Genomic DNA, 27,656 nt, shown 5'->3' on the forward strand with positions numbered 1-27,656 from the left:
GTTGTATTGTTTTTGTGCTTTTAGGCTTTACAGCGGCCGTTCTAGGTACCTGATCTGACTGTTACGTTGCCTTGTCCTATAATGAACGAGCTGGACAAGGTCGCGCAAGATTCGCATAGCCGCCTAGCTGTCACAACGACAAACGTCCGGATATCAGAAACGGTTACACTACAACTCAATGGAACAAACAGCACAGTAGAGAAGACAATTTGTGACCGTGCATGTATAACGGACAGTCAATATATCGCATTATAAAAACACATTTAAGTAGGCTATTCTCTCGGACTTCCTCGCGCTTGCCAGGTGAGTTTTGGTGTTTTCCTCATATCTTTTTTATTTTCTCAAACATAACAATGTAGGCAATTTCTCAATTAAGCCACACACATCCCCATCGATATTGCAAATAGCCACAATGAAGCGTACAATATAGTCTTTAAACTGATGCTTTAGAGAAAGAAAAACGCTAAATAACCGACATGAGTTATTTTTTGTCGGGCATATTAGGGTGGTAGCCTATTGTTAGCATACTATTGCGTTATATATCTGCCTCCCGTTTCCTTCTCTTACATTTTGGCTATAGGGTTTAGTTCAAGCTTTTATTGGTATCAAATATGAGTAGCCTATTATATTCTTAGGTCATATCTGATGAGTTGGCATATTGAATCGTCCCTCTGGTTTAGGTTCACTGCGTCTAATGCTCCCTTGTATAAAAATAGCTGAAGCATCTCAATGGGGTTCGCGTCATAATGCGGTTTTCGATGGATTTTTATACTAGTCTTATGTTTCGATGTCTCATGAATAAATCCCTTACGGTGAATGAGAGCCTAACTCATTATGTGCAGTTTGATAAACATCCACTTCAAATAGACAGGAGCTTGTTTTCAGGTAATCGATTTGGTGCAGCCCTGGAATAATGAAATAACAATATTGGGTGTAGGCCTATCCGTGCATCCTATAGGCCAATTTAGCCAATATTTGGTAGGACTGCCAGCTAGACCAAGACGACCTTTGATGAACATTTTTCAGACATAAATGAGGTAGTTGTTGATGTATTAGACATTAAGAGTTAGGCCTACACAGATGCTGAAAGCCTGTAATTACACCGATGAATAAGGGAAACCTATTAGAATAGCTATAAGAGTCTTTGCAATCAATCTTTTGTAACTTTTCTCTTTAGAAACCACCATGTCGCTGTATCCGTCATTGGAGGACATGAAGGTGGATCAATTTATACAGGTAAGAGTCCTACATTTGTTTCAACACTTCAAAAACACCTAATGCATTGTTATTGAATACATGTATAACTAATTGGCCTCATTATTTTACCAGGCTCGAAGTAGTACTTACTCCGCCAGTCCAACCAAGACACCTGCTCTACCTGCTGCTGTACAGGATGCCCCCAATCCAAATCCTGTGGAGGAAGAAACGGGTAACCAATTCCTCCCAAAAGTCTTCCATTATCAATAATGCAGTCTGGATATGTTGTCATGTCTTCATTTTCTGATTCTACTAACCTTTTGATATCATGTCTCACAAATGATGGTAGAATTGTATCCACTCTTAGAGCAAATGGGAAATAATGATTGATCGTAGCTTGCCTTTGTTTCTCTAATTTCACTGTATCTGTTGGTTGTCTTGCAGGACTCTACCCCAAACTGTACCCTGAGCTCTCAGAGTTCATGGGGCTGAACCTCAGTGAGGATGCACTTCGCCAAGCGCTGTCCGTGGTACCAGCAGAATACTACTCTGGGGTAATCACTCTCTGGGTCTATAATTTGATATAAAATGGTGGCAGTTATTGTCAGGGGGGATTTTGTTGAACTTTCAGTCCACAGCCCTAAAATAAAATATAATTGACACCAACCCTGTTTGCTATTACTTTACTATCATGTCTCTGTTGAATCTAAAACTGACAAAATTAACCATATAGTAGACGTACATTTGTATCTAGTCCATGGGATACTGATGAATGTTCTCGCCTCTGTGGCTCTTTGAGAGTAACATGTTGGCTCTGTGTGGTTTCTGCAGGCAGTGGCTCCCAGGACTTCCGCTCTGAGCTACATGAGCGCTCCGATCACAGGGAATGACTGTGGCATCCGCAGGGCTGAGATCAGGCAAGGCATCAGGGAGGTCATCCTCTGCAAGGACAGCGACGGCAAGATCGGACTGCGCCTCAAATCTGTGGACAATGTAAGACACTGGCACTATTCAATGACATGTCAATTAATATAAAACGATCCAGTTGGAAATATGAACAAAATAGCAGGCTACCTTAGGTTTTCCCTTTAGCAAGCCTGACTATAGCGCCACTTTTGTTCTCTAAATGTCTCCCTTGGATACAATTCTGTTGTTGAGAATCAGTGTTGCTTGGCAGGGTGTGTTTGTTCAGCTGGTACAGGCGAACACTGCCGCGGCATTGGGTGGCATGCGCTTTGGAGATCAGGTGCTGCAGATAAACGGGGAGAACTGCGCTGGGTGGAGCACGGACAAGGCCCACAAGGTGCTGAAGAACGCCAGCGCAGAGCGGATAGCCTTTGTGGTACGGGACAGGTGAGCTCCCACCAGCCATTCATAATTCAACTGAGGATCCAGTTACACCACTGAATTATTGACTTGGTCCATCATGCTTCTGGATGAGGACACTGTGTGCCAAAACATTACTCTAGCTGCAACAGATATCATTATAGTACTATGGTGTGTATTATAGTGTGCGCAACTGTACATTTCCTCTGACAGACCATTTGAGCGCACCATCACCCTGCACAAAGACATCAACGGCCAACTGGGTTTCATCTTTAAGAAGGGGAAGATCACTTTTATCGTGAAGGACAGTTCTGCTGCCCGCAACGGCCTCCTGACTGATCACCACATTTGTGAAGTCAATGGGCAGAATGTAATTGGACTTAAGGTAAACAAGCTGTCCTGATTGGTTGCATCTGTGGTAGGAAGCCAAATAGCAAGGTCTACTGCACTAAAAACAACCAATGTTTTCACATTGTAGGTGACATTTTTTTATTTGAAAATTTTGCAGTGTATTCATCAGAAAATGTGTATTTTTGTCAATTTGCTGTTCTGTTCTTTGTGCCAACAATTGCTTACTTTTCCCCTCTGTTTTTGTTCCTGGGTTCAGGATCCACAGATTACAGACATCCTGAACTCCGCTGGTGGAGTGATCACTGTCACTGTCACACCCACCATCATCTTTGAGCACATGACAAAAAAGTGAGTACGATGTATCAAGTGGTGTTCAGGGATGAAACAGACACAAAAACCGCCCCAGAAATCTAAATTTGACAGAATATTGATTGGTTTTCAACAGTAATACTGTGACACCACATAAGGAGTGAAAATGCCTATGGGAATATGCTAATATAAGGCTGTCTTTGGAGGACACTAGTCTCGCGATCCCAGATCTTGACACCGTTTTCTCATTTTCATTCTGGAGAAACCTAGATTGGCTTCTCGAGGCTAGTAGGACACTCATGCCCACAGGATAGTCTGGGAGGAACAATCATTGATATACTGTCCATCTATTTCTCTCTACTTGTCTATAGGATGTCTTCCAGCATTGTGAAGAGCCTAATGGACCACTCTATCCCGGAGGTGTGAGGCCAGCAGTCATGTGATAGGAAATTCAGAGGCGTACCAATAACATATGAATTGATGAGAAATTATGATTCTGCTGAGTAACCCCACGTCTCAACGCTGCATCCTGCGTTCGTGAAACAGACCAGTCACATATTCATCTTTATGCCCTTACTTCAATCAAAACCCATAACCATGTTTCTGTGTGTAAAATCATCTCTGTACAGTATGTTTGTTTCAAGCTGTAATATAAACAGTAACAGTCCATATGAATTCAGACGTCTATTCCTGCAGCGCTAGAGGAATTATGGTTTTGAATTAACCCACAAATTCGGATGAACAGGTTTGATTTTATAGGGTCCTGAGCGAGAGACCCCATCTTGCCTAATGGAAGCTCCATTGTAGCCACAGTCTTTGGTTTGAATGATGCATTGAGCTCATCATTTAACAAATATAATTCCGTCCTTTTTGTCAGTGGAGATTACTTTCCTCTTTTATGACTTTGTAGTCATGTGACACAATCTGTCTTCTTCTGTACTTTGTGTTACTTGGATTGTCTTTTTTCCCCCTCTTCTATGGTACACATTTGAAATGTTTCACATGTATGCCTTCTAGTACATGTTGTAAGCTTTAAGAAAAAACTATTTACCTGAGACAAAGTGAAAATGCTTTGGTGTCTGAGGGTATCCTAACGTTATAATATTCTAAACCAGCCCACAATAAGATGTAGATACTATAAATTAAATTTAGTTTAATCTCAACTGTATGATGTAATTTTTCTCAATCCATTCCTGCATATATTGGTTGGTTACAATGCCCTGCATGATCTATGGTCATCAACATGTCATTTTCGCACAAACAAAATAATACATAATCAAGTTTACTATGACAGCTACTCAGTGTTACTTAAATAAAGCCATACAAACTTTCCTCTTTGTTTCATGTCTTCTGCTATGTTTACAGTGAAACCTAACAACACCACAAAAGGACACCAGGAAAAAACATGTATTCACAGATGTGCAATATTTTATTGACCAGGATCTGTACAGTACACAAAAGCTGGGACATACTGCATCAATGTAACACTGTTAGCCCCGAGGCATGAAAAAGAGTAGACATCCCGATTTACAGCATATTTTTTCTCAGCAACCTCACTCAAATACATTCACTTACGTCACTAGGAGAGCACTGCTTCATTTTTAGCTACTTCCCATTAGACCAAATGCTGCTGGCAGCTTTTACTTACAGTGCTAGTAGTGGTAGTAGAGTATGAGTACATTTTGTTACATATTACTTACAACTGTTACACCTGTTTAAGGATTACAAGGACTCGTAAATAAACCGATCACAGTGGAGACAACTGTGCAATTTAAAGCAATATTTCTAGGACAAGGGGAGATTAAACCACATCTCATTTGAGGTTTCCCCCTCACAAATCCGATGCATATAAAAAAAGTCTAAATGAGTAATTTTACACAAATGGCAAACGTATCATAGTACTTAAAACTATGTTCCAATACTGCAATTACATTCTACAGTACTTGCCTATGTAACTACCTTGTTAATACAGGTTTAAGCTCCACATAATGTAAATAAAATCAAAAGTAATAAAACAAGATGGGTCATCTCTATTAAAATGGGTGTACAGGGTGGTATATAGTTAGTTACACAGTGCATTGGCAGTCTATGCCATAGCAAGATGCTTCAGTAACACTCACATTTATCTTGCTATAACAAGGTTGACAAACTTGAAAGAAATGCACTCTTTGCATGGGTGAGAGTTCCTGAGTCTACTCAGTCTCAGTAAAGCAGTTCCCCAAATATAGTGGGGCCAAAGCGCTTATAAACATTATTTTGAATTATGCCTCACTGTAAGTTAAATAGTTAGGTATATTAATATACCTATGTTTTAATCTACAATAACTATTGGACATTTCCCATGCATTAGCAATTAATGCTCTCAAATGAAAATTGTGGGGAAAATAAATCTAATGAATATATTTTTATGTAGCATGTGTGTGTTACTGTATGTATTTAATAATACTATTAATGGAGTGGATTTATATAGAGCTTTTCCAAGTACTCAAAGTGTGTTTCATTGTACATTTATTTAATGTCATGATAATCTCTACTGCAGGTATTTCAGAAACACTGCTGGCTATACAGTTTGTTTTGTGCCAGAGGTTTATTCCGACCACTATGCGGTCAATTACATCATGATTAAATGGTCAGTCACTAAGGCACTATGATAACTGAATGAACGCTTAAACAATACAGACAGAAAAGCAACATATGCTCTACAGTAAGATAATGTAAAAAAAAAAAAATATATCTAAAGAAACCTGGGTTGACTCACTGTCTGGCAAAAGCATAGAAGTGCAAAATTAGCATGGGAATGCTGCAAGAGGGCATGTGCAGAATCTAATCATCGCCATACCACCCTCACTGGGTTGAAATTGATATTTATATTGGCTAACATGATTAACGATTGCTATGTTATGCTAACATGATTGAGGATGGTCAATATGCTACGCTAACGTGATTGAGGATGGTCAATATGTTACGCTAACATGATTGAGGATGGCCAATATGTTACGCTTACATGATTGAGGATGGCCAATATGTTACGCTTACATGATTGAGGATGGTCAATATGTTACGCTTACATGATTGAGGTTGTCAGTATGTTACGCTAACATGATTGAGAATGGTTAATATGTTACGCTAACATGATTGAGAATGGTTAATATGTTACGCTAACATGATTGAGAATGGTTAATATGTTACGCTAACATGATTGAGAATGGTTAATATGTTACGCTAACATGATTGAGAATGGTTATGTTATGCTAACATGATTGAGAATGGTTATATTGTTCATAATTATATTTTGTTTGAGAACTCCAGACAGGTGTATGATTGTTGTCCCTGCTAACTGGACCAGTTTATTTGTAAGTCATATGTGCAATGATTTTGCGTTGCCATCTTTGGGTGAGCCAGCCAGCAGGCCAGCCAGCCTAAATAGTTACCTTGACCGACGGTGATAGCCTCTTTGGTTGGAGCCAGACAGTATAAAGATGTCTCAGAGTGAGTGTCCCTCTTGGACTTCACCTGTGTACATAAACATACAGAGGGACTTTCGAGCACTGTGGTCAACAGTCAAGTTTCCAGAAGATGATCTGCTTGTCTTCGCCGCCTGTGATCACCGTGCTACACTGCTCGTTCATCCACATCGCTGTGACTGCACCTGGTCAGGGCCGAATAAAAATGAAAGATTAACAATAATTGATTCTGCACATGTATACAAGCCCACAGGGACCGTTTGAATGATACCAGATTTAATTGAAATGTATTGCTATTCATTCATTGCCGTTTCATTTGCTGTTTCATTTGTGTTTTGACATTTTAGTGATGATTATTGGTGTACCTGAATGTCCAGGGATCCTGGTGGTCACTTTGCTGCTCAGCAGGTCCAGGACCTGTAGGTGTCCGGACTGACCCCCCGACAGGACCATGTTCCCGTCCCAGCAGAAACATCTGTTCCCAGGGACACGGCAACAGTCAGGCAGGGGTCATTATATTTGTGTAGATGCACATTATGAGCCAGAGACAAATGAGGATACAGACATAGTAACCTGTTCTATTTTGGCCCCTAGCCGCAGTTCACAAATCCAGGGCTGGATAGGTTTAAGAAATATGGCAGAAGCTCCACTCAGCTCATTAGAGGGATTCAAGAGGACATCACCATATTGCTTACACCCGGGAAGTTCCTTCCAAATCTTTGTGAGCAGGGACTAAATGAAGTTGCCATGGACTGAAATGGAACTGGGACAGAGTGGGTGTGGTCTTACCGCTGCTCCTCATCAGCTTGCACAGACGAGATCATCATGCCTGTCTGGACGTCGATTACCTTCAGACACGAGTCCTCTCCTACACTCAAGATGTGTCTGCTGTCTGTGAAAATAAATACAAGTTGGCTCAGTCATGTTTAGTGTTTATTATACAGAGGTAGTGAAGGTTTAGAGTAACAGTGAGTCAGAGAAATCCGACCCAGACCATGTAATTATAAACCCCATTGACAATGACCAGCAGACCTTAATCATATTACTGTAGTACAGTTATTCCCAAACTGTGGGTGGATGCATCAATGATAAGGATTAAACTACCAGTCAAAAAAAAGTATTTAGTCCCATGTATAGTCCATACTGGGACTGAGGGATGTACTAGTTAGTATTACATACGTACCAGGACTAAAGGCCATATCGTGGATCTTTCCCGAGTGGCAGTGGACTTGATGGAGTTGTACTGAACTACTGGTATCCCAAATGGTAGCGGTTCCATCCTTAGTCCCTGATACCAGCAAAGTACCTGCTGGGTTTAGGTTAATAGTGTTCACCTGGAAATGGAGAAAACATAGGTTAGGGTTAGGCTGTTGGACAGAAAGACTCAAACAGATCGCAAACAGTAAAATAATTTCTGAGAGGTAAGTAAGGATGTCATGTTCACTCTCAGTCCGACATGCAATAAGACAGGTTAGTATCATGTGAGATGATAGGCAGGCACTTACCCCCGCCTCGTGTTCAAACTCAGCCAGCAACTCGAATTGGCATCTCTTATTATTTGCGATATCGGCAGAGTCACATTGCCAAACCTTCAATAGAAATAGAAATATTAGCATTCATACAGGCCTATTATATTGTCAAACAGACGAATTAGAAATGCATTAAGCCATTAAAAGATCTTTGAAAAAAGGCTCATGTCATTTTACACCCATGGTGTTCATCATCATCATCAAGATTATGATGGTGTCCCTAACCTTGACTGTAGAGTCCCAGGATGCCGTGTAAAGCTGGTTGTCCCTCCAGCACATCTTACTGATTGCATCATCATGACCCATCAACGTGTCCTGACGCCTGCCAAATGGTATCGAGTAGAAATACCTGGGGAGGAAGAACACTGGATGTGATGAAATGTACAAGGCCATTAATCAACAGGAAAACGCTCATCCAGATGCAGCGCTCCTAGTAGCCGGGGACTTTAATGCAGGGAAACTTAAATCCGTTCTACCTAATTTCTACCAGCATGTTAAATGTGCAACCAGAGGGAAAAAAACTCTAGACCACCTTTACTCCACACACAGAGACGCATACAAAGCTCTCCCTCGCCCTCCATTTGGCAAATCTGACCATAACTCCATCCTCCTGATTCCTGCTTATAAGCAAAAACTGAAGCAGGAAGCACCAGTGATTCGGTTAATAAAAAAGTGGTCAGATGACGCAGATGCTAAGCTACAGGACTGTTTTGCTAGCACAGACTGGAACATGTTCCGGGATTCTTCAGACAGCATTGAGGAGTACACCACATCAGTCACTGGCTTCATCAATAAGTGCATCGATGATGTCGTCCCCACAGTGACCGTACGTACATACCCCAACCAGAAGCCATGGATTACAGGAAACATCCGCACTGAGCTAAAGGGTAGAGCTGCCGCTTTCAAGGAACGGGACTCTAACCCGGACGCTTATAAGAAATCCCGCTATGACCTCCGACGAACCATCAAACAGGCAAAGAGTCAATACAGGTCTAAGATTGAATCATACTACACTGGCTCTGACGCTCGTCGGATGTGGCAGGGCTTGAAAACTATTACAGACTACAAAGGGAAGCACAGCCGCGAGCTGCCCAGTGACACAAGCCTACCAGACGAGCTAAACCACTTCTATGCTCGCTTCGAGGCAAGCAACACTGAAGCATGCATGAGAGCACCAGCTGTTCCGGACGACTATGTGATCACGCTCTCCGTAGCCGATGTGAGTAAGACTTTTAAGCAGGTCAACATTCACAAGGCCGCAGGGCCAGACGGATTACCAGGACGTGTACTCCGAGCATGTGCTGACCAACTGGCAAGTGTCTTCACTGACATTTTCAACATGTCCCTGACTGAGTCTGTAATACCAACATGTTTCAAGCAGACCACCATAGTCCCCGTGCCCAAGAACTCTAAGATAACCTGCCTAAATGACTACCGACCCGTAGCACTGACGTCTGTAGCCATGAAGTGCTTTGAAAGACTGGTCATGGCTCACATCAACAGCATAATCCCAGAAACCCTAGACCCACTCCAATTTGCATACCGCCCCAACAGATCCACAGATGATGCAATCTCTATCGCACTCCACACTGCCCTTTCCCACCTGGACAAGAGGAACACCTACGTGAGAATGCTATTCATTGACTACAGCTCAGCATTCAACACCATAGTGCCCTCTAAGCTCATCACTAAGCTAAGGATCCTGGGACTAAACACCTCCCTCTGCAACTGGATCCTGGACTTCCTGACGGGCCGCCCCCAGGTGGTAAGGGTAGGTAACAACACATCTGCCACACTGATCCTCAACACGGGGGCCCCTCAGGGGTGCGTGCTCAGTCCCCTCCTGTACTCTCTGTTCACCCATGACTGCATGGCCAGGCACGACTCCAACACCATCATTAAGTTTGCCGACGACACAACAGTGGTAGGCCTGATCACCGACAACGATGAGACAGCCTATAGGGAGGAGGTCAGAGATCTGGCCGTGTGGTGCCAGGACAACAACCTCTCCCTCAACGTGACCAAGACAAAGGAGATGATTGTGGACTACAGGAAAAAAAAGAGGACTGAGCACGCCCCCATTCTCATCGACGGGGCTGTAGTGGAACAGGTTGAGAGCTTCAAGTTCCTTGGTGTCCACATCACCAACGAACTATCATGGTCCAAACACACCAAGACAGTCGTGAAGAGGGCACGACAAAGCCTATTCCCCCTCAGGAGACTAAAAAGATTTGGCATGGGTCCTCAGATCCTCAAAAAATTCTACAGCTGCACCATCGAGAGCATCCTGACTGGTTGCATCACCGCCTGGTATGGCAACTGCTTGGCCTCTGACCGCAAGGCACTACAGAGGGTAGTGCGTACGGCCCAGTACATCACTGGGGCAAAGCTCCCTGCCATCCAGGACCTCTATACCAGGCGGTGTCAGAGGAAGGCCCTCAAAATTGTCAAAGACTCCAGCCACCCTAGTCATAGACTGTTCTCTCTGCTACCGCACGGCAAGCGGTACCGGAGTGCCAAGTCTAGGTCCAAAAGACTTCTCAACAGCTTCTACCCCCAAGCCATAAGACTCCTGAACAGCTAATCATGGCTACCCGGACTATTTGCACTGCCCCCCCACCCCATCCTTTTTACGCTGCTGCTACTCTGTTAAGTATTTATGCATAGTCACTTTAACTCTACCCACATGTACATATTACCTCAACTACCTCAACTAGCCGGTGCCCCCGCACATTGACTCTGCAACGGTACCCCCCTGTATATATAGCCTCCCTACTGTCACTTTATTTTACTGTATATATAGCCTCCCTACTGTCACTTTATTTTACTTCTGCTCTTTTTTTCTCAACACTTTTTTGTTGTTGTTGTTTTATTCTTACTTTTTTTGTTTAAAATAAATGCACTGTTGGTTAAGGGCTGTAAGTAAGCATTTCACTGCAATGTCTGCACCTGTTGTATTCGGCGCATGTGACCAATAAAATTTGATTTGATTTGATTTGAAATGTCATGGATATGGAAATAGAGCTGTTATGATGACTGGAATAGGTAATGTTGTGATGACTGGAATAGGTAATGTTGTGATGACTGCAATAGGTCATGTTGTGAGGACTGCAATAGGTCATGTTGTGAGGACTGCACTGTAAAACCATGAAACGTGACACGTTTATAACCTAAACTTCAGTGTTTAAAACTTAAATATTAGGCATTTATATTTGCCAATAAGTGTTCTGATCTTAAAAGACAGGTGTTTAGAATGCAAGATTAACAATGAAAGTCAGCTTTTTCCAGTCAGTTTCCAACCAGGAGAACACCTATATCTCCTAAGTGTTCAGATTTTAAACACTATTGTTTACTTCCCCATCTTCCTGTTTAGAGTGCATTTTGTCATTAGAAATGTGACTTCCATGCCTTTTATTCAGATCAGTGTTGGAAAATTGTCTGTCACCTTTACTACAATTCAGCACAACTGAACAGGACATTTGATTCAATAAATCTTTTCAATCGCGTAGTGTTGTTGTCACTCGACTGTGAGATAGTTTGAAAAATGTATGCACTCACTAACTGTAAGTCGCTCTGGATAAGAGCGTCTGCTAAATGACTAAAAATGTAAATGTAATAGTTCATTTCTGTTAACGCAGAGTGAAAAAGACGTGGGAAGGGCCTCTATCAGATTTCCCAGCATGCTTTGTTTTTTTAATAGTTTGTTTTAACATCTATGTTTCCTCATTGATCTTATACTATACAAAGATAAATAACTTACGTTTTTCTAAACTAATCCAATCTGTTAGTAGTTGGATTTATTGCACCCGTTACTGAGATGGTTGTTCCAGTTTAGATGGTTTATGTAGTCTAACCATATAAGTTATTCTGAGTGCAGGTTGTGGGTGATAAAATATTCAAATTATTGGATATCTTCCCTATGGCTGGATTCCGATAGGAATTGCTAATCACTTCACAAATCAGTGTATTATGACTTGCAGGTCTGATGTGGCCCATTGGCCAGGATTTTCAGACCACAATGCCGAAGATAACTAGGCCATACCTAAAGGCCTTATGAAACGTATCATATGTGGTTATAAACAGTGTACTTTTAATTGAAACACATTCACTTAAGCAGTCACTTTGTGACAGCTTAAGTTATTGAATGGAACAAATAGGTCACTGTCACTAACAAACACAGTCATGGGTGGGTATCTCTTACATTCACGCGAAAGGCATGCTGGGAAATATTCAAATACAGCTTTACACCCTACAGTGTTAAAACAATACACCCAGTGTTTAAACCTTAACTCCTTGTGCTGAATAAATGTGTTCATGTGTTTAGAAAGTGTTACAGCGAATAAACATATTCTGGTGTTTACAATCGAAACACTGTGACGCATTTTCATTGAAATTCTAAATGACTTGACGTATTTAAAAGGGTTACAGAAAAGTGTTCAGATTTTAAACACTGTAAAAAAAAAAAAAAAGTGTGGAATAGGTATTGTTGTGATGACTGGAATAGGTCATGTTGTGATGAATAATGGTGAGATAATGGTCAAGTGATGAACTGAAAACGCTCACACATTATTGTCCCACGAGGAGCAGACTACGGCCTTATCCTCTGGTAGCATCAAGCACGATGATAATGCCTGCAGGAAAAAAGGTATGAAAAATGTATGCACTCACTAACTGTAAGTCGCTCTGGATAAGAGCATCTGCTAAATGACTAAAATGTAATACTTTCATCTCATAATAATGGAAATGGTTTCACAATAAAGGGGGCGAGAGGGGATCACATTCTGCTCAGTACCATGTTGGAGAAGGACATGCTTCTCTGCAATCCATTAGACTCTCTGGAGAACATCTTCAGTGTTGAGTCTGTGGAGGAGAGTACTTTTAGTCCTTATCAGACTTCAATAGCAAATTATACTCATATTAATTGCACATTAACGTTCACATGGAAAGGCTCAGCAATATTTTAATTCATCATATTCTAAAACATAACCAAAGTTTACTTTACAAGCTGATTTCCAGACCTTGTGATGTTGTGAAGACAGATGATGCAGTCCGAGTCACTGCGATGCCTGTCACAGCCCTGTGTTTTTACAGAGAGTGTATTCAGTCAGAGATGATCAAGTTGAAAAGTCACAGTCCAATAACAGGGTGGATACATTTTAGGGGTGGACAGAAAAATTACATAGTTTAAATTCTCACTCACTCTTTATGGATTTTGTGGCTGGACATCAACTTGAGTTTAGCTATGTTGTTCCAAGCCAGTCTCCTACTCTCTTCGGTTAGGTCTTCAAAGGAGGAGTCCTCACTGGTGGAGGCTAAAAAAGAACAATGGGTAAATTAACACTACACCTCCAAACTTCAACAACTGGCATTTGTGATTATATCGCAAAAGCAAACATGTTGAGTCTGACTGGAAAAAGCTTTGCAATGTCAGCATTAGATTAACTGTGTCTGTCTGTGAGGGTGTTACCTGGAGAGAGTTCCTTCGTTCCCTGTGTTTGTCTGTCAGTGAGGGTGTTACCTGGAGAGAGTTCCTTCGTTCCCTGTGTTTGTCTGTCAGTGAGGGTGTTACCTGGAGAGAGTTCCTTCGTTCCCTGTGTTTGTCTGTCAGTGAGGGTGTTACCTGGAGAGAGTTCCTTCGTTCCCTGTGTTTGTCTGTCAGTGAGGGTGTTACCTGGAGAGAGTTCCTTCGTTCCCTGTGTTTGTCTGTCAGTGAGGGTGTTACCTGGAGAGAGTTCCTTCGTTCCCTGTGTTTGTCTGTCAGTGAGGGTGTTACCTGGAGAGAGTTCCTTCGTTCCCTGTGTTTGTCTGTCAGTGAGGGTGTTACCTGGAGAGAGTTCCTTCGTTCCCTGTGTTTGTCTGTCAGTGAGGGTGTTACCTGGAGAGAGTTCCTTCGTTCCCTGTGTTTGTCTGTCAGTGAGGGTGTTACCTGGAGAGAGTTCCTTCGTTCCCTGTGTTTGTCTGTCAGTGAGGGTGTTACCTGGAGAGAGTTCCTTCGTTCCCTGTGTTTGTCTGTCAGTGAGGGTGTTACCTGGAGAGAGCTCGTTGAGGGGTGTGTTTACACTGGGTGTCCTCGATATGCTCTGGAATCTGGGTGTTATCCTCTGTGGGTGTGGGGTGGTGAACAGTTGCGTCGGGGTTTGCCCAAACTCCAGGATCTGAATCAACATGGCAATCTTCTCATTGGGGTCCTCTATACTGTTCAGAGGGAGAGAACAGAGAAGGAGACAGTATTTCATAAATCATTTAATCAGTTTACTGGATATGTACGAAATATGGAGAGGTGGATAACACTGAATGGTTAACACTGAATGGTTTCATTACCTATCACAGTCGATGCCTCCCTCATATGTCAATGGATGGAACACTGCCAATAAAACCAGGAGAATCAACATCATTACATCACATCGGTATTCATTAAAAACGTTTCATCATCAGGCAAATGGATACTCAGTCTCTGATGCAATCTAGGTGTCTCGTACCATTGTGGGCTGCCACGGCATCACTTCCTTTTTGCTTGAAGCCAAACACTAGGTCGATCCACTCGTGCAGGTGTTCTGACACGTACTGACTCTCCAGCGCTTTCTGGTTCTTCTGAAGAAAATCACTGGCGTCTACATCATACATACAGGAAAATAATGAACACAAACACACACAACCAAAATAATATCACCAAAATATAACACACAAACAAATTGTTTCCATGTTGTAGTTGTTACCTGCAGCCCATGGCGGAAGAACTACATCTTGAACCGAGCTTCCACCTTGCCTCTTCCCCAAATCCAGACTCAGGCAGTTTAGCAGAAAGCTGGCGTCATTCCCATAGAAGTCTGGGATCAACTGAAACAGATTGTTGACAAGGAAACGTCCACATGAGACACAGAAATAATGTGCAAAGGGACATTTGGTATTATACAATTCTGATCATTATAAAATATTTTTCATTCAAGGTACTTTTTACCTCTTTGAAGTCAGTTGCACCCTCTAAGCAATTTTTCCATGTTTCTCCAATGCTGCAAACACATTAATAAATCCATGTTGGCATGGGTGATTCAGACAAAGATTGTAAACATAATTGGCAAACACTTTACATTAAAGCTGCAATATGTAACTTTTTGTGAGACCCCAACCAAATTAAATTAGAAAAGTTTGTTATAGATCTGTCATTCTCATTGAAAGAAAGTCTAAGAAGTGGTAGATCAGTTCTATATGAGCTATTTCTATGCTTCACATTCTTAAGTTTCTTTTTTGCGTCTTTTACGTTCGGTTTTGTACACCAGCTTCAAACAGCTGAAAATACAATATTTTTGGTTATGGAAAATATATTTCACAGCGGTTTAGATTGTACAATGATTCTCCACACTATACTTGCTTGTTTTGTCACATAAACTGAAAATAAGCGAACTATTAGAATTTTGGCAACCAGGAAATGGCGGAGCGATTTCTGCATAGTGCATCTTTAAGTTACCCCTATTACTATGTAACTACACAGTAACAACATAGTAGTTACACAATTGGAACAAGAAATGTGTAATTACACATCTACTTGAAGGTTATTCCACAAGTGTAATTACTGATGTCATTACACCTTTTCTTGTTCCACAATGTAGCTAACGTTTTGAATTTACATGTTTGAAAGTCAGCTCTGAATTACCATGTTACTAACTCGAACAAAAATCTGACACTGTTACATTAACTACAACGTGCTACTACCATCGAATTCACATGTAATACCAAGGTTGATAAATAGTCTAGGACCTTTACCCCCCTGTGTTAGTATGTTTTACAAACTAATTAGTACATTTTACTAATAGTTATTGCTTTGAGTCTGGAATGGGGATTTGAATTTGAATTTGAATCTTTGTCAAATCCATAAGAGTCTAAGCACTGTCTAAGCTGTGGGAGGGTACTACTAAGCTATATGGAATTGTTTTAAGGTCATACCAAGGATCATTTTGCTATTTGATTTTACGTTTTCAGACCCCTTGAAGTATCAAAAAAAAAATGTAAAAAAAAAAATATATGTATTTGGCCTTACTGCTACACGAACATCTCATTCCAAAATCATGGGCATTAATATGGAGTTGGTCCCCCCTTTGCTGCTATAACAGCCTCCACTCTTCTGGGAAGGCTTTCCACTAGATTTTGGAACATTGCTGCGGGGAGCATTAGTGAGGTCGGGTACTGATGTTGGGCAATTAGGCCTGGCTCGCAGTCAGCGTTCCAATTCATCCCAAAGGAGTTCGAAGGGGTTGAGGTCAGGGCTCTGTGCAGGCCAGTCAAGTTCTTCCACACCGATCGACAAACCATTTCTGTATGGACCTTGCTTTGTGTACGGGGGCATTGTCATGCTGAAACAGGAAAGGGCCTTCCCCAAACTGTTGCTACAAAGTTGGAAGCTCAGAATTTTCTAGAATGTCACTGTATGCTGTAGCGTTAAGATTTTTGTATATATAGTGTTTTAGCCCATACAAACACATTGAATAACAGCTTGACTACATGGAACAGATAATCCCCCAAAACAAATCTAAAGGAAGTTTGTTCTGAAGTGTCTGTCCTATATCTGAGAGATATAAGAAAAAACAATTGTAACATGTATTTAACCCCTTATTTTTGGCACTAAACAGTCTCCATATACAGTGCATTCAGAAAGTATTCAGACCTCTTGACCTTTTCCACATCTTGTTACGTTACAGCCTTATTCTAAATTGTTTTTTTCCCTCATCAAGCTACACACATTAATGACAAAGCAAAAACAGGTTTTTAGATTTATTTGCAAATGTATTAGAAATGGAAAACTGATATATAACATTTGCATGCGTATTCAGACCCTTTACTCAGTACTTTGTTGAAGCACCTTTGGCAGCGATTACAGCCTCAAGTCTTCTTGGGTATGACGCTACAAGCTTGGCACACCTGTATTTGGAGAGTTTCTCCCATTCTTCTCTGCAAATCCTCTCAAGCTCTGTCAGGTTGGATGGGGAGCGTCGTTATTTTCAGGTCTCTCCACAGATGTCCGATCGGGTTCAAGTCTGGGCTCTGGCTGGGCCACTCAAGGACATTGAGACTTGTCCAGAAGCAACTCCTGCGTTGTCTTGGCTGTGTTCTTAGGGTCGTTGTCCTGTTGGAAGGTGAACCTTCACCCTAGTCTGAGGTCCTGAGCGCTCTGGAGCAGGTTTTCATCAAAGATCTCTCTGTACTTTGCTCCGTTCATCTTTCTCTCAATCCTGACTAGTCTCTCAGTCCCTGCCGCTGAAAAACATCCCCACAGCATGATGCTGCCACCACCATGCTTCACCGTACGGATGGTGCCAGGTTTCCTCCATATGTGACGCTTGGCATTCAGGCCAAAGAATCTTGGTTTCATCAGACCAGAGAATCTTGTTTCTCATGGACTGAGAGTCCTTTAGGTGCCTTTTGGCAAACTCCAAGCGGGCTGTCATGTGCCTTTTACTGAGGAGTGGCTTCCGTCAGGCCACTCTACCATAAATGCCTGATTGGTGGAGTACTGCAGAGATGGTTGTCCTTCTGGAAGGTTCTCTCATCTCCACAGAGGAACTCTGGAGCTCTGTCAGAGTGACCACCGGGTTCTTTGTCACCTCCTTGACCAAGGCCCTTCTCCCGATAGCTCCGTTTGGCCAGGAGGCCAGCTCTAGGAAGAGTCTTGGTGGTTCCAAACTTCTTCCATTTAAAAATGATCGATACAACTCTGTTCTTGGGGACCTTCAATGCTGCTAACATTTTTTGGTACCCTTCCCCAGATCTGTGCCTCGACACAATCCTGTCTTGGAGCTCTATGGACAATTTTTTTCAATCTCATGACTTGGTTTTTGCTCTGACATGCACTGTCAACTGTGGGACCTTATATAGACAGGTGAGTGCCTTTCCAAACCATATCCAACCAATTTAATTTACCACAGGTAGACTCCAAGTTGTAGAACCATCTTAAGGATGATGAATGGAAACAGGATGCACCTGAGCTTAATTTCGAATCTCATAGAAAAGGCTCTGAATACTTATGTAAATAAGGCATCTGTTTATTATTTTTAATACATTTGCAAAAATTTCTAAAAACCTGTTTTTCGCTTTGTCATTATGGGGTATTGTGTGTAGATTGATGAGGGAAACATTTCTTTAATCAATTTCAGAATAAGGCTGTAATGGTTCAAAATGTGGAAAAGGGGAAGGGGTCTGAATACTTTCCGAATGCACTGTATACTTCCATAAATGTTTTCAACCGGTACCAGGGGACCTTCAGACGAGTCTTGTGAGGCCTGTGGGCATCCTGGAGCAAAACAGTCTCACCTTTCCACAGAGGGGTCATATTTATGTGTAGCCCAAACGGTTCGGATGCTACAGACAGTTGGCAGATTGGCTGTACCTACTTCAGACAAGTCCCAAGACGTTTTCGTAGAGCAAAACAGAGAACACCATCGTGTTCGTGAGTCTCATCTTTCAATAGAGTAGGCCAAACTGACAATTTTGTGAGAAGACCGATTTTCGGAATGTCTCATGGTCTGACAAACACCGCTCTAGCTCTGTCACCTTTCACCGCAGATGCGGAAGTGCGACATCAGCGGATGTGGTGGACTGAGACGCATCCAATGCAAAAAACATTTATAGCTTAAACAAGCAACAAAAACAACTAACCTATTGAACATGCGGTCTGCATTGTCATAGCGGCCATTTTGAAGACACAGCATGTGTTCTGGGGCTACAAGGGAGAAGATGGTAAAAAAATATATATATATGTCATGTAAGCCTTCTCAGTAATATCATGTAAGCCTTCTCAGACAACACATGAAATAATGTAAAAGGCTTACTTTTGCAATAACCACACAGTCAAAATCTCGTACTATATGTCAAACAATATCAGAAGGCGTCGACATACCAACTCTGACTAAGTAGAAAAGCACATAGCCTGGAGAGGAGTAATGACTGCCGTACATGAAACGAGGATCAGGCATGTCTCTGTACCGGGACTGTAAGGAAGAGAGAGATCCACCCTAGTTAGAACATTTTATTGTGGTTTTTCTAGGGATGCAAATTTCAGTACATTTTGCTGCCGACTAACCAAACTTTATTAACCGGTCAACAAACGGTTACATTTTTTCCAAACAGTAAAATTATGTGACCAACAGAAAATACTATGCATGCATACAAGAAACTGACATTTTTCATTACGAGCTTAATGAAAACATGCAACAATAGCAAGCCTTACGTCTTACAGTCAAAAGGCTATAACCTATTATTGAACATGCAACTGCTGTAATAAAACAGCTAATTAAACGTCATTTTCAATAATTTGCCAAAATGCAATTTGGGGGAAAACAAAATTCTAAACTGCACACCTAATGCGAGTGGTTCCATATGTGACAGAGATGAAAATATCCATTAGAAACACAGAAAGAGGTTGAATCTACTAGCAACAACTAGGATGGGGGTTGCTAATATGACTAGGATTGTGCCTTCGGCTTCTGGATAACGAAAGAAAGTTGATATGAAAACCAATAGTCTGAAGTCATGAAGGCTTTATAAAATAATTGCCTCCACGTTTCTATGGATGGATTTTTGCAAGGCTACTTTGAAGCAAGGTAAGACATGCCTCATTCGAAGTAAAGTAAAATGTTCAGGTTTCAAACAATTATACTGCCTCACATTGTAAAGTTGTAGGTGACGCGCTGATAGCCTGCCTACCGTTGACTACAGCCTATGCAGTCGAATGGCGAATGGGAGGCGCGCTTTAATTAGCTATTTTTAAATCGTGGCCATCAAAATAGTTTAACATGCGATTGCATTTAGAATTGTTATTTGTTGCGCAATGACTGGGCTTGCAAAAGCAGGTTTCACTCCAGTAGCCTACAGGCTTTTTGAGGAGCTACTCTGGCGCTGTCTGACAGGCGATAGGCTATTCCGCTCCTCAAGCTAGGCTTTGTATGCTGTGCGCCTGTGATAAATAAGATACATAATGACTAACGAAAATACACACGCGCAAATTTAATTCCACAAAAGTATGCTAATTAACCTATAGACCGATAAGCATGACCGGTCAAATGTCTTTTCGGGGGCTAACTGATTAACATCCCTAGGTTTTACAAATATAAATGATGTAATATTATTTTCTAAACTGTGGCACATCAGTCCTGACACAAAGGGGGAAATAATGCAGGGGTCATTGAGCCTGGGATAAAAGGTAGTCTCACCAACAATCTCTCTAGTCTCTCTTTATTCAGCGCTCCCACAGGCTTGCTCAGGTCACGGAAAGTTGCAGGGTTCATCATATCTGAGACAGAATCAAAAGGATCCATTACAAAACAATTACCTAATAACTATGGAACCACATGCTAATACAATGGTGTTACTATAATAATTACAGTGTTACTACCGTTACTACACAGGTATAGAGCAATTCCAAATGAATAGGAAAGATGGACAACATCCAAATATGCTAATATTCAACACTGGCTCAAAATAATTGAGCCCGAAGCTCCAGTGCTACATGAGTCATGACCCCAATGTACCACAGTCCGTCAAGTTTCTGTCTGTCAAAAGGTGTTACCCAAAACTAGACCTTGCGCCCCACTCACCCAGCTCTGTGCTGCTGTAGTCAGCGATGATCCAGGGGAAGACGGGGTACTGAGACAGATCGTTGCTGCTGCGGTCAGCCAGGTTGTTGAGGTGCAGCAGGTACTGGTAGTTACTGAGGTGACCCCGCTGCCACTGCAGCATGTAACTCTCCGCTGTGTGTTCCACCATGTGGTTCTCTGTGAGAGGGAGAGAGACCAATCAGGAATCTGGTATAGTTATATATCATTACAGATGCATCCCAAATGGCACCTTATTCCCTAAGTGCAGTGCTTTTGACCAGGGCCCATAGGGGGATGTGCACTACTCTGTGCGCATTCTCAATGTATGGTCTCACCAGGATCAACCCAGAGAGAAAGAGCTGATGTGAGGTACTCCTGCAAAATGTGTTTGTATGTTTGCTATGTAACTCGCTGTGTGTTACTGACCCAGAAACGTGGCGATGTAGTAGTAGAGGTCATTTCTGTCGGTGGTCTTGTAAAACTTCAGATAGATGTCCGAGCAGAAGTCGTTTTCAGTACAGAACACCTCTAGCCCCTGATCAAGACAGAGCGAGTCAGTTAGTTTGGGAGGGAGAGTAAAACACATTATAGTCGGGGAGGGAGCATCCTCAGGGGTCTACATTTATGGAACTGAACTTGGTTGGGGTATGAAAAAGCGGCATAGTCTGACTAGTTAGGTCAACATGATGCAAATATTTAAGAGTAATGACTTGGCACGAATACAAACACTACTCTTCAGGTCACTAGATAATAAACAGAATGAGAAATTAATCCTGAGCATCACACTCACCAATGGCCTGAGTCCATGCCTTCTCTTGTAGATTTGTTTAACTCGATGGAGCTCAATTCGGACTACCTGTTCCTGAAATGAACATTGTGGAAGAGGAGACAGACATCATATTGTATCTTCACAAAATCCCAACAAGGGTGGTATTTTCCATTTTAGAGTAATCGCAATTAATAATAGCAAACTGGCATAGCACTCACTAACTGTAAGTCGCTCTGGATAAGAGCGTCTGCTAAATGACTAAAATGTAAATGTAAATGTATGGATAACTCACAGGATAGCCATTGAGTGGTTGGAAGTAGAGGCTTTGGTCAGTTATACACACGTGACCAGGGTTTGTAACCAATGGAGTGACCATCTCCGCCTCGCATTCCATGTGTGGTATTTCTGCAACATTCTGAAAGCTAAGAACAACCCAAAAATATTGTATTATATGCATTTGAATCTAAGAATCCATACATTGTGATATATATTGTAGCTAGCTGGAGAGGAATTAGACAATCAGTGCATTATTGAAGTATTTCATTATCACACCAAGGTTGTGACTAAGAACTTATTCTCACATTATTTAAGTACATACCTGTTCTTGTCAAATGAAGTTCTTGCCAATCTGGATTGTAAATTAGCAGCAATCTAGAAGCACAAAATTCAACTGCTTACATGTACTGTATACAACAATGCTGTGGCAAACAGGGAAGCTAAATGGGTTTGAAACAACATCTTATTCAACAGTTCAATCCAGTTTGATGAACTGTATGTAGACAAACAATATTCTCTCTCAATTGCACGTTAAAACCATCTGTTTTCACAATGTTTTGGTACTTCTAGTGTTGCAGTTTTGTACAGATATGACTTACCATTGCAGTCTGATCTCCAAGCTTGTCCAGACAAGATGCCCTATGCAGCTGGAGAAGTTGATGAAAACAATAAATGAGAACAAACAAAAGCTGCATTACCACATGGAAGGCAAGCACTTTCACAGTTCTAATAATCCGGCTATGGTACTGTTACATACCTGAAGTAATGTTTGGACAACATCCTCCGTTTTACTGGAAACTTCCAGATGGAAGAGAAAGGTACTGTCTCCCTATTAGAATGGTTTGAAAAGTCATACAATGTGCGAAATTATAAATGTTCCTACGGCTGCTGATTATAAATCATGTTGTGTTTATAATCTGACATATGGACAACCTGCATTACAAATCTAATTGACATTTAATGTACTCACCCTTTCAACTATGTAAGGTGCAACGACATTGTTCTCTTTGATAAGGTAAACCTGAAGTTAAAATGTGCATTAGATTAGTTGTACTAAACATATTTATACAGAATAATGTCAGCAACTTTGTAAGATAAAATGTTGGTAAATGTTCCTTAATTAAAATGTAAACACTTTAATTAAACACACCTGTTTGCATAAAATGGTGAGGCCAGCTGGTTTGCTCCTATAAAAATTTTTAACATTCAAATCAATTAAGTTTTCATCTTATTGGTTTATGTATTTGTGCATAAACCCAGTTCAATTGCAAAAATGAGACTCACTCATTGAAAGGATTCTGGTCCTTTTCCTCAACCGCTTCAATCTTTTTGCAATCTCTGAGAGGAATCTGGCAGAGGTTAAAATCAGTATGAATAACAAACCTATGTACACAATGTGAAAAATAACACAGAAGTTAATCAGAGCCCTATTTATAAAGGAACAGTCTGATCTAGGATCAGGTCCTCCTGTCCATCCATTCATTATGATTTTAAAGGCCAAACTGATCCTAGATCAGTTCTCCGAGCTCCATTTGAGTAAATCCTCCTTGGTGAGTGGTGCTGTACTACTGTGTGTAGACTACAAAGCACAAAAACACACCTTTAAAATGGGCTCCACATGGTCCTCAGGTTCAAATATGATGGATTTGGAGCATACTTTGAGTGACCCTCTGATCTTTCTGCAAAGAGAAAAGAGTGTCAGTGCTGCAACTACAGCGCTGCTATCCACCATGACTTAGAAAGGGGATAGAATTGGGTGGACCTGTCAGTCAGTCAGTCAATTTCAGACATTACCTTTTCTTGGCTGAACTGGTTGTCACATGGTACACTGTGTGCTGTTCAAAGTAATACTCTTCCAGGTCCAGCAACAGGAGAGAAAATCTAGGGGAAAGACACCGAAAAAACAATGGCGGTGAAGAGCGCCTTCAATTCAGACATTTTTGTTCAATTTTCACACAGAACTACCTAATGTTTGAGGTCATGACTTCAAAAGAATGACCTAGAATAACCTCAACTACATTTGTCATCTAATGACAAAGTAGCATAATAACATTAAGTTCCAATTGATTTGCCATTTGGGAAATGCCACTGGCATGCTATAAGGGATGGTGCTGGAGAAATGTAAACCACTCTCAAATTCATAGATGGGGCTATAGATGCAAGGACTGACAGTGCATGAGATCAAAATAACAGTTTTAAACATATTTTGAATCTGAAAGGTTAGATTTCATAGCAAAAATATATAATGGAATAGGCCTATACACAACCTTATTTGGGGTTATGACGAGGGAGGATAGTTGTACTAAGGTCATGAAGCATTTATCAGTTGTATTCTTCAAGAATCAATAGATAAACAATGAATGCAACAAATGTAGCCTAATTATCGCAGACTGTACCTTAAACTGAATTCTAATGTCCTGGAAAAATTTATACGTTGTAGCATCTCACCTACTCTAGTAGGCGTGTAACAATGCATCAATTCTCTTCACGACCAGACAGTCAAAATAAACAGCATCTACCGTCTAGTCATAAGACAGACTGGCCTACTAACACGGAAATCCCAGGATCTCAATTGCATTTCCTTGCCCGAAGTCAGACCTCTGTGCTCGGTCAGAGTAGACAGCACGCGCCCTGGCAATTTCCAAGTGGACGAGGACAACATTAGATTGCAAAAATCACTTCCCACACAACCCCATAGGAAGCCTATAATGTTTTCCAACTACGAACCTTTCTTTCGATCGTTCTTTCCTCTTTATAAAAGCCATCACTGCACACCAACCACTGCATATGTGAGATGTTGTTGTAGCTAATGCTGCGTTCAAACCACTGGGAACTCGGATATGTCTACTTCCGACATCTGTGGGTTCAAAACAACTAGGATCTCGAAAACAAAAACGAGCTCCGACTGGGAAAAATCGATTTCAACGGTCATCCAACTCGGAATTCCAACTTGGAAACTCGGGCCTCTTTCTAGAGCTCCGACATTCCGACCTGAAGATCACTGACGTCATGATTTGACCTTGTATTTTTCCGAGTTCCCAGTTGTTTTGAACGCGGCATAAACACGGAAACTCACTGCGACAGAAGTGACGAAAGCAAGCTTTCAATGCGATACAAGGCGCGGGTTCAGTGGAATTTGTCCGAAAGGGGAAAACTGTGTTTTTGAAATGCAATAGAGCTCGCCAGCGTGTAGTCCTAAAACCCGGAAATGAGTTAGATCTAGTTCATTCAGCCAGCCCTATGGGAAAAACTAATAGGGAAAGAATAGGGTTTTGGAATAAACGCCGAAAATAAGGTCTGAAGTTAACACAGGTTTAGGAGATCTTATACGTTTTGTTATATGATATCATAGCAGTCAGTTAACATGACCTTATGAATTATGAAGCCTTTATGTGCTTTTTTAAATAACATACATTCTTCAAAATGCACATAAAGTGATAGCTGATGAAGATCATCTCATAGAAAAAAACGTGTAAGATCGACTAAGCCTGTGTTTACCACATACTTTATTTTCAGTGTTTATCCAAAAACGCCATTAATTTTCCTCATAGACTTTGTCCAACAAACCATGGCGGAGTTAGTGCCTACAAAAAGACGCCATTACTATTTATCTTTATTGTGTCAAGAAAACATAAAATCAGATAGATGGATTTATGGATGGATACATTAATTAATAAATAAATGAAAGAAAGAAGGAACGAATGAAGGAAGGAAGGAAGGAAGGAAGGAAGGAAGGAAGGAAGGAAATAAGGAAATAAGGAAGGAAGATTGAATGGATGTTAGGCCTATTAGTTGGATAAGGGATTGGATGTTCAGAATATTGGATGGATGGATGGATGGAAGGAAGGATGGATGAAGGATGGGTGGATGAAGTGATCATAGATTAGTAAATGAAGGTTGGATCAAGGATGGATGGATGAATGGTGTTAAACAGATAAAGTGTTGACAATTCATTCATCTCAAGTGACTTTGGATCCATTTGAGGGACCATCTCACAGTGCCCATGCCAAAATGCACGCAGTGTTTTCAATATCTAAATGGGCACGGTTGACTTATACATGCTTTACAATATGATCAACTTATGTTGCACAATTTATTGGGCATGAGCAGATGTTATTTATTTCAATAATCATTGACATTGAAGTGGTCGGGTCAAGCTTTTGAAATTAAAGATTGTGCCTTTAAGAATGCCCCCAAGCTGCTGGCTCTCACAGTCTCACTGCAGAATTAGACATTCATCCACGTTCTCCAAATGTCAAATTCCGAAGTGTTTTTCTTGCTCCTGCTGCTCTCTCTTGTTCCATTTATCCAAACTTCACATTTTGAAGTTAAGGGTTAAGTTAAGGCACTCATTCTGAATGGTTAAGGTAAGGAATGGATCAACATGTACATAATAGGTACCGGGAGGAAAATGAGGCAGGGTCATGCTTTTTCAATTTCAGTCCAGGGGAGGGTCATGTAATGGATGAAATATCAATATTTCTCAGTGTTTTAGAATTTGTTGCTTATTAGGCTATATATCGATGTGTGCCCGATGCCGCCCCTCATCTCGGATTCTCTGCTGGGCATGAAATATCAAGTGCACCTATAGGCTATTTAGTGTTGTTTCAATAAAATGATCAACAGCTTACGAAGTGCATGCTTGGAGAAGCACAGAGAAGTTATATTTCTAAGATAGCTGCTGGGATGGTGTAAATAAAGCTATGCTGCATTTCACACTGCAATGGCTATTCCACCCCTGAGCCCCGGCCTGCTCTGCTCTTGCTGATAAAATACTATTTTTTTGTGCTGCCTAACCAATGGCTGTGCTGTGTATGCCTATACTCAAAAAATTAGGGGTTCAACAAAGGTTCTTCTAAGATCGTCAAAGTTCTTCCAAGAACCTTAGGGTTCTTGGCACTGAAAATTGCACCCAAAAGGTTCTTCCACGAACCCCATAGGAGGTGGGGTTCATCAAGGAACCTCCTAAGTTGGTAGGGGTTCTTGCAGGAACCTAACTGCCCAACTGAAACATTTTGATTTTAATTTGAATGGACAGCAGGTGCAGGCACTTAACTGAAAAATGTAAAGATCTCCTCAATTTAAGGTAAGGTTTGTCCCTTGTATGATCTAAATTGATATTGTTTTCTGATGACACTATCCATCTTTTCATATGTGTGCAAATCTTTCTAAAACAGAAAATGGACACAATTCAATGGATATCAGTCAACAAAGAGGTAAGAATATGTATTGTAGGCTATAAGAATATGTTGAAGGCTAGCTGTATTGGGTGCAGATGACTGAACTGCTCACGTTTGTGTCAGTGTCTGCAGGTATACAGATGAGGAGGCATACAAAGGTATGTCAATTGGTATTGGTATGATATGCAGATCAGAGTTACCATCCTCCTCTCTTACCGCTACAATGAATATCCCACAGGCCTCTACATTATGGACAAGGTATGTGTATGAAAACCATTATTAAAACAGTTTTTTTTCATTCACATTTACCACAAAAACCAAGGTATGAATACTGTTGTGTGCATGTTTTGTTAATCATCTGTATAACTACAATTTTTTGGATTCACAGACTTCACCCTCCCTACACCTCTGATGAATATAACAGGAAACCTGCTCGATCCCCATGCACTGCAAAATCATTCTGGCTATGGATATGGAGAACATCAACACATTAACATCAACATGCCAGAGGATATACCCATTGGACTTGGGGCTCTGCTGGGAGTTTACTGTGATGAGTGTGATAGAAGGAGTCAGGCGCAGGAGGGTATATCACCGAATACAGAGTTTATTCCGTCGTACACAATTGCGCTGGATAGCGACAACAGAAAACAGGCACAGGGGAAACCATC

At 41.2% G+C, this 27,656-nt stretch overlaps 2 protein-coding genes across 2 annotated transcripts; one reads left to right on the forward strand and one right to left on the reverse strand.

Annotated features, from left to right (window-relative positions):
* The first annotated feature begins 80 nt into the window (after positions 1-80).
* Positions 81-4,515, forward strand: sdcbp (syndecan binding protein (syntenin)). The gene is made up of 9 exons (XM_084145580.1): positions 81-303; positions 1,178-1,236; positions 1,330-1,429; positions 1,642-1,751; positions 2,029-2,190; positions 2,375-2,550; positions 2,737-2,908; positions 3,131-3,222; positions 3,555-4,515. Exons 1-9 carry the CDS (start codon positions 222-224, stop codon positions 3,607-3,609), a joined length of 1,008 nt encoding a protein of 335 aa, XP_084001706.1. The 5' UTR covers positions 81-221; the 3' UTR covers positions 3,610-4,515.
* Positions 4,516-4,589: 74 nt separating this feature from the next.
* nsmaf (neutral sphingomyelinase (N-SMase) activation associated factor) lies at positions 4,590-24,645 on the reverse strand. The gene is made up of 31 exons (XM_084146972.1): positions 24,533-24,645; positions 23,600-23,686; positions 23,406-23,484; positions 23,090-23,154; positions 22,956-22,992; positions 22,776-22,826; positions 22,563-22,634; positions 22,405-22,452; positions 22,128-22,180; positions 21,822-21,951; positions 21,551-21,622; positions 21,187-21,295; positions 20,761-20,937; positions 20,377-20,456; positions 19,065-19,155; positions 18,824-18,887; positions 15,135-15,186; positions 14,893-15,013; positions 14,656-14,787; positions 14,498-14,540; positions 14,205-14,371; positions 13,377-13,488; positions 13,195-13,253; positions 12,969-13,036; positions 12,740-12,807; positions 8,402-8,525; positions 8,153-8,236; positions 7,831-7,981; positions 7,437-7,539; positions 7,013-7,122; positions 4,590-6,832 (listed from the first exon to the last, which is right to left on the reverse strand). The coding sequence occupies exons 1-31, from the start codon at positions 24,568-24,570 to the stop codon at positions 6,738-6,740; spliced, it is 2,742 nt and encodes a 913-aa protein (XP_084003098.1). The 5' UTR covers positions 24,571-24,645; the 3' UTR covers positions 4,590-6,737.
* Between the last annotated feature and the right edge of the window lie 3,011 nt (positions 24,646-27,656).

This window comes from Coregonus lavaretus, assembly GCF_964263955.1.
Source record: "Coregonus lavaretus genome assembly, chromosome: 2".
In the NCBI taxonomy this organism is placed as follows: domain Eukaryota; kingdom Metazoa; phylum Chordata; class Actinopteri; order Salmoniformes; family Salmonidae; genus Coregonus; species Coregonus lavaretus.

What these genes read in the sequence shown, in the direction of transcription:
- sdcbp (XM_084145580.1), top strand. Translation starts at nt 222, where the DNA reads ATGTATAACGGACAGTCAATATATCGCATTATAAAAACACATTTAAGT. An exon ending in GCCTTTGTGGTACGGGACAG is followed by an intron (nt 2,551 to 2,736) that starts GTGAGCTCCCAC and finishes TTCCTCTGACAG; the next exon opens with ACCATTTGAGCGCACCATCA. An exon ending in AGAATGTAATTGGACTTAAG is followed by an intron (nt 2,909 to 3,130) that starts GTAAACAAGCTG and finishes TCCTGGGTTCAG; the next exon opens with GATCCACAGATTACAGACAT.
- nsmaf (XM_084146972.1), bottom strand. Translation starts at nt 24,570, where the DNA reads ATGGCTTTTATAAAGAGGAAAGAACGATCGAAAGAAAG. An exon ending in ACCAGTTCAGCCAAGAAAAG is followed by an intron (nt 23,485 to 23,599) that starts GTAATGTCTGAA and finishes TTCTCTTTGCAG; the next exon opens with AAAGATCAGAGGGTCACTCA. An exon ending in GTGCAACTGACTTCAAAGAG is followed by an intron (nt 15,014 to 15,134) that starts GTAAAAAGTACC and finishes AATCTGTTTCAG; the next exon opens with TTGATCCCAGACTTCTATGG.